The 10,892-nt window shown below is 36.8% G+C and overlaps 1 protein-coding gene across 1 annotated transcript; it reads left to right on the forward strand.

The window, feature by feature from the left end:
• Positions 1 to 6,321: 6,321 nt before the first annotated feature.
• LOC122312419 (exosome complex component RRP41 homolog) lies at positions 6,322 to 10,235 on the forward strand. The gene is made up of 12 exons (XM_043127018.1): positions 6,322 to 6,464; positions 6,643 to 6,689; positions 6,777 to 6,837; positions 6,944 to 6,982; positions 7,072 to 7,139; positions 7,659 to 7,737; positions 7,822 to 7,858; positions 8,634 to 8,750; positions 8,853 to 8,938; positions 9,477 to 9,566; positions 9,808 to 9,867; positions 9,958 to 10,235. The coding sequence occupies exons 1-11, from the start codon at positions 6,411 to 6,413 to the stop codon at positions 9,853 to 9,855; spliced, it is 726 nt and encodes a 241-aa protein (XP_042982952.1). The 5' UTR covers positions 6,322 to 6,410; the 3' UTR covers positions 9,856 to 9,867; positions 9,958 to 10,235.
• Positions 10,236 to 10,892: the final 657 nt, after the last annotated feature.

Genomic DNA, 10,892 nt, shown 5'->3' on the forward strand with positions numbered 1-10,892 from the left:
TAAGAATTTATACACATGGATATTCATCTATTGCATGAACTTGGAACTTCTAACATAATTGGTAATACATCAATAACCAACATATGCATCATAACATGTGGATCCGAACACTAAGTGTAGTATGACAAATTATTTGCATGGTAAAACCAAATGGTAAGCTTCATGATAATAACCAAAAAATAACATGGTAACAAATATTCAAGGAATCTGAGTACATAGCATGATAAAAATATCATCTAATCATATAACAACAATGTAAGTGTACACATCATATGCTTATATTATCCAAGAGTAAGTTGGGGGTCTACTTACAAAAAATCCAACAACCAACAATGACCAAGTTGAAAATATAATTTAACACCCATTATAGTCGGTTATCCAAAACCCTAATCTTTGTGTCTGAGTGAGTGTTGTATTCTTGGCTTATGAAACTTATCTTCAAGATAAGAAATATTCTTCAAATATTCGGACTCCCCTTTCTCAAGTCTAAAACTTTCATGAAATAAAACCCTAGTATGAGCAAGTGCTAAAGCAGTGGCCCTTATTCCTCTAAAAGGTATCACACCTATGAGCTTAAGGCAAGTGAGGCTCATGTCTTTCACCCTTTGAAAAGAAACTAGACTTTCTGAGGGTGTGTGTGTGTGTGACCATGCAAGTGTTCTTGAAAGCTCCATCAATCTGAAACCCTTCTTTCTTTCTTTGGCCGTGTATATGTGTTTGAGCATGTATTCATGAAAAGCTTCATCAAATCTGAAACCTTCTCACTTTGGCCTTGTGTGTGGTGTAAGAAAATAGAGTGTTTGGTTTCCTCACCTTGCGTGGCCTTCCTAATTAGATGGTGTCTCCATCTTGGAATGCACTTAGAATGGTGTTTGCAAGAGAGTGATAGTGGCGTGGGTGGTGTTTGGATGAAGAGAAACTATAGAAAAATGAGAGAGAATGGTATGGCCGAATGACTTAAAAGAAACTCCATCAAGTGACTAAAAGACTTCTGCTGCACTATTATGATACTTTTCCACCACTTCACACATACTCTCAGCCATAAGTCAACCATAAGGTGACACCCGTTACCTCGGACTATAGGCCACGTCACAGCTACTTCGGGACACTGTTACACAGTTCTCGACACTACACAATACACTCTATGCTCCTCAACCATGCAACCATCCTTTTACTCCCGACATGCCTTACGATGCATTATACACAATACAGAGCACACACCATGTGTACTCTCTTCACACGTCACTGCGGTGCACATCACACGGTGCGTCACTGCACGCTCCACGTGTACTCCCTTCACACACCACGCCGTATCACAGCTATGACATATACCTCACACCCATACTTATAGCACAATCCACAACACTACACATTTATGCCCAACACTTCGTTACACAGTCACACTTCACTTCACAATTATACAGCGAACTCCACAATTACTAACAACACAGTCTACAATCCAACCAACCAACTAACATTAATCTAAATAAAGAGGGATTGCGGGTTATACCATCGACGGGGTAACTCATACGTCGCTCGTTGCCAGTCACTGTCAAAGCATCGGAGGAGTTGTACATGGCGGTTAACACCGTGTACTGTGGCAGTTAGCCACGTAGAGTGGCTGTCCACCACATAAAGTGGTGGTTTGAGCTTGGGAATAGCTATGCGTGGTCTTGAAAAGGCTCAAGGTGGCCTCATGGTGGTCTAAGGTGGTGGAACACTGCGGCATCACACCGTGAACAATGCATCTGAGGGTATGAGAGTGCATGAGAGAGGTGGGGATGGGCTGGACATCATGGCTAGGCATGGAAAAACTTCACTGAGGTGTGGTGGAGCTGTGGTGGTGAGGTAGTGATTGGACGGTGGCTCACGGTGGCTGATCCGGTTGTAAGGTGGAGGATAAGCCGTGAGAGAGTGGGGGAGAGTGAGGGCTCTGGGTAACTCGGTTGGGCATGAAAATGGTTAGGAAAGGTCATGGTGGTGAGAGGATCATGGTGGTGGTGGTAAGGTGGCGTGGGTAGCTATGCACAGTGGTGAAACTGTATGTGTGTGCGTGTGACCCATTGGAGAGAGAGAGAGAGAGAGAGAGAGAGAGAGAGAGAGAGAGAGAGAGAGAGAGAGAGAGAGAGAGAGAGAGAGGCAGGGGGAAAGAAGACCATGGAAATGAAGTCCATGGAGTGAGGATTCTGTTCGTGGTGGTTAGAGGCCCAGCTGGCCGTGTATGGTGGTGCTACGATGGAGAAATGAGTGTGAAACACATTTTGACTAAACTGTTGTGGGAGGAGGAAGAGGAGGCCGTGAAGCTTACCGATGGGAGGAGATGTTGGCTGGAGGGAGAGAGGCAACTGGTGACCGATGGTGAGGCCATGGGTGGCAGGCGGTGGTTGGGCTAGAGGAGGAAAGGAGTCGGCTATGGAGAAGACGAACAATCGGGCTGAGAGAGAGAGAGAGAGAGAGAGAGAGAGAGAGAGAGAGAGAGAGAGAGAGAGAGAGAGAGAGAGAGAGAGAGAGAGAGAGAGAAGTGAGGGGATAAAGGTAGGGGCTTGGGTATTTAATTCAAGCCATTCATTTCAAGATCCTCAAAACGGTCTATCAGTGAGTTTAACCACTGATTTAAAAATGCGTAAGCGTTTTATTTAAAATAAAACACTGAGAGGAATATTAAGATGGAATATTATTTTATAAACTAAAGTTTATAAAATCATATTCCTTTATCATTATTTAAAATGATGAAATCTCGTTAATTACTCAAAGAGGATAAAATCATTTAAATTAATTTAGAGTTTTCAACATAAATTTAAATATCGTAATATTTTCAAATGACTAATATATTTAATTTAAATAACTTTTCTCAATTATAATATTTTTAGAGCTCATAAAAATATTATAATTGTGTTATTTAAAAAAAAAAATTAGTCTAATAACACTAGAAATATCACATATAAATATTTTTAGAATATTTAAAATATCCGTAAGTTTTAAAATATCGAACTTGATTTAAAATCCACTTGATATCTTTTAAAATACGCCATCGAGACTTGATATGTAGATCGAAGCTCATAATTATAGAAGAAAGAAGGAGCGGGTTATCACACATGTTCTTCAAATAATGGATTAACTATTTTTTTCCTGATTCATCTGTACCATCCTCAGGTTGTTTCTCCTTACTACGGACCAATGCTTCCACATTGTTTGCTACTGCCTGGAGTTGCTGAGAGCATTGGCAATGGTCTAGCCATTGCCAAGTCTAAATTTTGGCTAGAATTTCAAGTTTTAGCTAGAGCGAAAACTTTTAGCTAAGTTAATTCACATTGAACTAGTCATTTTGAAGTAAAAATAATAATATAATATTACATATTTAAATAATAATTTTAAATACAAAAACACAAATGAAGGGAACACTAGATTTGAGCGGCAAAGCTTATCCAAAAATGAAAACGAAAATAGACATGCGACAGAGCTGGGCGGCCCGCAAGTGGATGGACAGAGGTCAATTGCGCTAGACAAAATTGTCGTCGATCTGCATGGCCAAGTAACTGAGAGAGAGAGAGTGATGAGAGAGAGAACGTAGAGAGAGATCGAAAAGAGTGGGCACGACGTTTAGGGGAAGAACCTCACTGTGAGACACGCCCGTTAGTGGGGCTAACGTGCAGTACTCGGCGGCATCTTTTGAGGCGATGTGGAGGTGCAGCAGCGTAGCTAGGCTCCGGTTGTGCAATCGGTTGAGAGCTCACACATGCTCTGTTTTTCTTTCCTAAAAACAGAGGTTGTGATTGTTGTGTGGTGCATAAACGGTGGTTCGCATTGCGACTGTGGTGACTTGGGCCATAACATTTTTATCAGTCAGGGTGATGAGGTTTACGTGGTAGTTGTGATCTTAAAATCTACACTTCTCTCCTATTAGTAAACCTAAAATATATATATATATATATAGTCATTAGTCAATGACAGCACGATGTGTTCCATAACTTTAGTCTTATAACTATAGAAGCGGTCCAATGATCTATAGCTACGGGTAGTTTTCACTCGAACAAACTAAAGGTCATTGTACAAAACAAAAAATTACATCACCAATCTTGCAATAGAAATTTCAGATTTAAGTACAAGATTGAAACAGAGATAATTTGACCAATTAAATCAAATTCAAGCATTTTCAATTCTATCGGAATAGGTAAATCTTCATTTGAATAATTGGAAATCAACTTCTACCTCAATTTAGAAAGAAATATAAAAGCAGCTTGTGATATTAAGCTATTAACAATTCAAAGTTCTTTCAGTTGGGCTACAGTGGCTAAGAATTGGCTGGGTGCATATTGATGGGTGTGGAAATTGACAAAGCAAAAAAGAAGAAGAGTAAGAGAGAGTTTGTGAGGGAGTGTGGCATGGTAAAGGCAAAGGTAGTTATGGAGAGAAATGAGATATAGAGCTCCGGCGTAGAGAAGAAGAAGAAAGAAATGAAAGAAAGAGAGAAATGAAAGAAATGGAAAGGTGGAGCAGATTGAGGGAGAAGAAAGAGACATTGGGGGGGGAGCGGAAATAATAAAATAACCATTTGGCTGGGCTACAATCTCTAGCCAAGTTTGGAGGAAGGGATACAATAACTGTAGCAGTTATGTCAAACAAATGAGTTTTAGCTAGGCCGTTGCAGATGAATTTCTACAGATTTGTGCTCCATTTTGGACTTGCATTGGGCAATGGCGAGGCCATTGCCAATGCTCTGAGCTAAGTTATCCATGAATTGCTGCAAGGAAGCTTGATTCCTCTGCTGCACCTCTTGTGCTTGTTTGATTTCAGCTATGGACTCCGCAAGTTGAGAGTGACGTGTACTAGCACCACCTTCAGCCATGGGTCGACTTGGCTCTAAGATACCATTGTTACATATAAGTAATTTGTAGTAGAATTGAAAACACTTGGTTACTTTGAGGGAACCAAATCCTTCACTAACAATTTGCCAAATTCAACTTGACATATTTCATTGATAATGGTAGAATATTAGATACAAATAGAAATAATAACAACCACCTAAATAATTGGACCATTAATAACAGTTAGCTACCCCATTACACCCACCAATATACTGTAAATAAAACAATCGTGAACCCAGATTTGCAGCACAAGACTCGGATGCCCACAAACCCATTACAGACTAATAGAATAACACTTGCAGATAACCAACTAATAACCAATTGGAGAAATCACTAGTAGAAATCTACTTGCATGGCCTTACATAACAATGCCTACCCCAAGCTCATTACATGACAAATAAAGATGCTCTCAAGTATTTGATGATTAATTTAGGGAAACTGGTTAGCAAAGTGTCTTTTAAGAGTGTGGATTATGATATTTTTATGGTTATTTTCACTGCCATAGAGGATAAGGAGAAAGTTTGGCATCACAATCTTTGGTCATTTGATAAGAATTTGGTTATTTTGAAGGAAGTTGATGGTGAGTTGCAGCCATCAAAAATACAAATGGCCCATGCTCTATTCTGGATTCATATCTATAACCTACCATTTTCACAGTAAGTTGGGCACATTAGGTCGTTTAATTGGCCATTCTATTGGTGAGGTGGAATTTGTGGATGTTTCGGAATATGATATTTGCTGGTATAGGTGTAACGGATTCGGTTTGGTCTAGTTTTAGACAAAATTTGATATCGAAGCAGTACACGCTAATTTTGTATTTTAAAAAATCGATTATACACTGGTTACCCTCCTAAACCGGTACATTCAGTGTTATTGATCGGTTTGGTCTAGTTTTAATTGTAGTAGTATATATATTAGTATTAGTTATATTGATTAAAATAACCATACTTAGTATTTGTTATAATGATTTTAATTTATTATACTATATTATTGATAATGATAGTATTAGAATTATTCTATCATTATTTCATATATAATTATTTTGTATAGTGATTTATATAGTAATTTACATATAGACTTAAAATATATTACTAATAGTAATATAGTATTAGACTATTAGTATTAGGCCATAAAATGTAAATTGTAATTAATATATATTATTAATATATATATATATTATGATTAAAGTATATGATCAAATTAATTTTCATGTTTAAGATTAAAATTTTATTTTATAAATTATAATAACATTATCTTATATATAATTATACTGTATATTATTATTATATTTATTATATATAATCTAAAAAATATTATATAGAATATTAAAAAAATTAAGTTAAAATATATAATATAGTGAATCGGTTCAATCCTAAAAAACATAGAACCGGACCAGGCCAAAACCGGTTCCAGACCGGACCGGTCGGTCCGTTTTTCCGGTTAATTTTTACACCCGGCCACGATACTTGTGTCTTGGTTAAGGGCAGGTTTGGAAGTAAGTGACAGTCGCTGCTATTTTGCGTTGCAGCTCAGAGTTCGGCAGAGATGGAGTACGTGAACCCCGAAGGACTTCGCTTGGATGGTCGCCGTCCCATGGAAGTATTATCTCTCGCTTATCCTATTTTACCTTGCCTTTGAGTATGAGCATTCCATATTTTCCTAATGTTATTGTTGTCTTCGCCAATCGCATGGAGTTGCATTCTCTTTTATACCCTATTATCCTCGTTTACCTTTTTTGTTATGCAGCGCTTTTATTTGTTTCTTTTACTTATTTCAGATGAGACAAATTCGAGCAGAGATTGGTGCAGTTGCTAAAGCTGACGGGTACTAAACCCTTGATTGACTTTTTTTTTTTTTTTTTTCCTACCCATACTCTACCCTTTTTTTCTCAATTCTTTGAATGAATTACAGGTCTGCTGTGTTTGAGATGGGTAACACCAAAGTCATTGCAGCAGTATATGGCCCTAGAGAGGTACCCATAGCATCCGGTCCTGTTTTAGGCTGTTTATATTGCAAGATGAGTTCTTTTCCAAGTTATTGCTATGCAATGACTTTTAATGACAAATGCTCGTTTGCAGGTCCAAAATAGGAGTCAACAAATTAGTGACAAGGCGCTGGTAACAATCTTTTATACTTATTTTTCTTTTAATTTTTAGTATTAAATGCGTTCATTTATTTATCTTCTTCTTTGTTTTCAATGTTGCAGGTGCGCTGCGAGTATAGCATGGCTAATTTTAGTACTGGGGATCGAATGAGAAAACCAAAGGGTGACAGGTGATCGTCTTAAAATCATCAGTCACCTAATTTCTATTTGTTGCCTTGATTTAATCTTTAGTCTTCTCTATGTACAAAGCCGTATGATTGCATCACCTACTTAATAATGTAGGAATGCAGTTTTAACTTTTGTCCTGTTGAAATATCTTATCTGTTGCTAATTGATGAACCAAAATCGTGCCGAAGTGGCATTCATAGTGTCATAAGTTTGAATGAGATGTGATTTCAATGATTTGTCTGTATAAGTGGGTTATCAAGCCATGTAGTAGTTTCATTATGAAAGAGGATGTCTACTTTTGGTTTCAGTTGCAATACTTGGCTAAGTTGTTTATCTTACAGGAGGAGGATGTCTACTTTTGATATAATTCCAAAAAAGTATTTTAGGAAGAATTTTTAGATCTCTGTATTGTGGAAAATGAAACATCTGTGGTTGGTTCTAAGGATTGTACGTGCTTCATCACCTAATCAAAGGTGTATTATCTTTTGCTTGCTTATTGATAAGAGCTTTTATGTTCTTAGACGATCCACAGAGATATCTCTTGTTATTCGCCAGACCATGGAAGCTTGCATAATGACACATTTGATGCCTCGGTCTCAGGTTTTATTACAACATCTTAAAACCTTTCCTACATTAGTGTGTTGCTTGTTTATTTTTCTGAAGCCATGTTTACTTATCTTGCAGATTGATATTTTCGTCCAAGTTCTCCAAGCTGATGGAGGTAGGTTGAGACTCAATTGAATCAATGCACAATTATTACTTCTGGATGGGCATCAATTTGTTTAAAATTATTTCATGGGTTGATGCTCCCTTCTCCCACAATGTTTGTGTAATAGTAGATTGGGGATTTTGTATGAGTGGCTGATTAGGCAACAGAGGGTCATAGGGAAATTATTATGTAAGATTATACATGCAGAATCTGGCTCACGTTTTTGTTGTAAGATACATGCTTATATGTTTTTCATGTTGTTGTTCTTAACAAATGTTTGGTTAGGGGTGAATCGGTGATGCTGCCATTCAGTTGGAAATATGTAGACACTTAATGTACATAAAAAGGAAATAATATTAGGGCTCGCATTAAGTATTTGACAGTTGTACCTATATATCTATGGTGGTGCATTTGGAGGGAGTGGAATGCAAGGAGCTTTGATGACCAAGAGCGATTGATGGATGAGCTTAGAACTTTCTTTTTCTATATTTTACTCCATAGGTTGATTGTAATTGATTTTCATGGCATGTCTTTTCATGACTTTCTTGTATCTCTAAACTAGCACCCCTAGGCGTTGCTCATGTGTATGTCCCGTATACTTGGGCATATGTCTTCTCTTTTGATCGATAAAATTGTTTACTGATAAAAAAAAAAAAAAATTAAAAAAGAAGAAGTATTTGACAGTTGTAGAACCTGTGAATGGAAAATACTAGTTTAATACATAATCAAATCAAACTAGCATGCTATATTGAGTTCTGTTCTTGGATTGGGAATTCATTTTCTGCAGGGACTAGATCTGCATGTATCAATGCTGCAACTTTGGCCCTTGCAGATGCTGGGATTCCTTTGCGGGATCTTGTTACTTCATGTAGTGCTGGGTACCTTAATAGCACTCCTCTGCTTGGTAAATTTATATCCCTTTTAATTTATTTTTCTGGTTTGTTGGCACATCTTCATTTTAGCTTGTCTAAATGAATTCATGTTTAGAAAATTGTTATGTGAACAGATTTGAACTACGTAGAAGATAGTGCTGGAGGTCCTGATGTCACTGTAGGGTTTCTACCTAAGTTGGACAAAGTGACTCTTCTTCAGGTTATATTTGAACATCTGTTCTTGTCTCTATCTCTCTTATAGGTTTAGAATAGACTCACTTATAAAGAAATCAACTCTCTCTCTCTCTCTCTCTCTCTCTCTCTCTCTCTCTCTCTCTCTCTCTCTCTCCAATTTAAACTTCAATTATTTGCCTGCCATATGATCCCTACCCATCATTAGATCAACTGCTTTTGGCCAAGGTTCATGCAAATATCTTTTCACATGGCCAGTTGGCCTTACCGGAATTTGTAATATCCAGAGTTGGATAATATTTCTTGATGGATTCTTCTCTGATCCATATAGTCAACCTGAATATTGAGCATTAGGATTAGGCTTTAGATTTTTCGATTACTTGTATTATTGAATATCTGATACCTTTGATGTTTTTGAATGCTTTTACAATTTTCGTATTGTATTAGATTCTAATGTTCAATTGATATTGTGCATTTTCCATAAATATAGATGTATTTTTTTTATTGATTTTGCAGCATAAAAAACTTATTTGTGGAGCACTCATTTATTATGTTTCCTGAAGCAGATGGATTCTAAGTTGTCAATAGACCTTTTTGAAAATGTCATGCAACTTGCAATTGAAGGCTGCAAAGCAGTAGCAAATTACATTCGGGAGGTAAGAACATTTTCCTTCTAGCCTAGGATAATCCTGGCCTTCTCATTTTTAGATTTAGTTCTACTTTATCGGGTGGCCTCTAACATCTCCACATAGGCACTTGCGTCATTTGTTCTATAAGTACAACAGATAAAATAATAATAATAATAAATACTTTTTTTTTAAAAAAGAAAAAAGAAAAAAACTTGTTCTATAAGTACAATCATGATGGGTTTGTTGAAATATTCTGTTTGGTTGGCAGATATTGCTAGAGAATACCAAGCAACTAGAGTATCGCCGGGGTCTATAGTTTACAAGCATGGTATGAAACTTAAATCCTTTTTTTATTGACAATTGAATTAGACATAATACACATGATCAGGCTTTGCTGGTCCTAAAAATCAAACTGCAGGCGTCTCTTCTCTGACCTCTCCGTCCTTGGAAGCTGCAGCTTGGCCTGACCATTGTTGAACTCTTATAACTGGCACTGTTTGTGTTTGGGATTGTGGTAAAGTATGTTTACCTCAGCTCTTGGAAATACGTTTTTTTTGGGTTATATCTTAAGCTTGTTCTAATGATGCCCTCTCGCTTGTATTTAAAACCATGAACTGAATTTTGAGTCACTGAATTTTGATCGAGAGAGTTGGCATGGAGTTTTATGTTAGATTATTTTCCTCGTCTTTTCCCCTAGTCATTCCACATAATGTTCTTCCACTGATTCGTTGTGGCACCCGAACTGAATTGCCTTCAATCGATGAAGTTACGCTGTAAACACGAATTTTACAATGAGAACAAGAACTTGTTAAGAGCTTTGCGATCCATGTAATGCAACATTCTATTACAGTAAATTATATACGAAGAGATCTGGAAAGGGTTTACATAAAAAATATGGAAGCTTGAATATGCAACACTTGGAACATTTCGAATTCTGCCTTCCCACATTTCTCTCTAAGAGGCCCTCTAATTTATTATGCAGAATTTAGGCAACACTTTACATAAATGATAAAAAAAGAAAATGTTTATGCGACTCCTTAATCCCCATATCCACATTTTAGGGCGGCATTATGACTGACTCTATTCACATCTTTTGTTATCATTATTCTCTGGACATTTTTCGATGTCGTACAAAATGATCGGCAACTAAGATGCAGTTTGTAAAGTGAGATGAGAAGAGATCGTTTTAGATGAAAGTTAAAGGTTAAATAAAATATTTTTAGAGTATTATTTTTTAATAATATTATTATAATGAAATTTAAAAAGGTTGGATTGTTTATTATATTTTGTGAGGAAATTTGGAAAAGTTGTAATAATGAGATGGGATGAGATTAAACATTTTTACTATCCAAA

The sequence above is a fragment of the Carya illinoinensis genome, chromosome 6 (assembly GCF_018687715.1).
Source record: "Carya illinoinensis cultivar Pawnee chromosome 6, C.illinoinensisPawnee_v1, whole genome shotgun sequence".
Lineage (NCBI taxonomy): Eukaryota > Viridiplantae > Streptophyta > Magnoliopsida > Fagales > Juglandaceae > Carya > Carya illinoinensis.

Bases quoted from the DNA above. Each gene is read 5' to 3' on its own strand.
- LOC122312419 (XM_043127018.1), top strand. From the start codon at position 6,411: ATGGAGTACGTGAACCCCGAAGGACTTCGCTTGGATGGTCGCCGTCCC. The intron at 6,465-6,642 runs GTATTATCTCTC...TACTTATTTCAG, and splicing joins ATGGTCGCCGTCCCATGGAA to ATGAGACAAATTCGAGCAGA. The intron at 6,690-6,776 runs GTACTAAACCCT...AATGAATTACAG, and splicing joins GCAGTTGCTAAAGCTGACGG to GTCTGCTGTGTTTGAGATGG.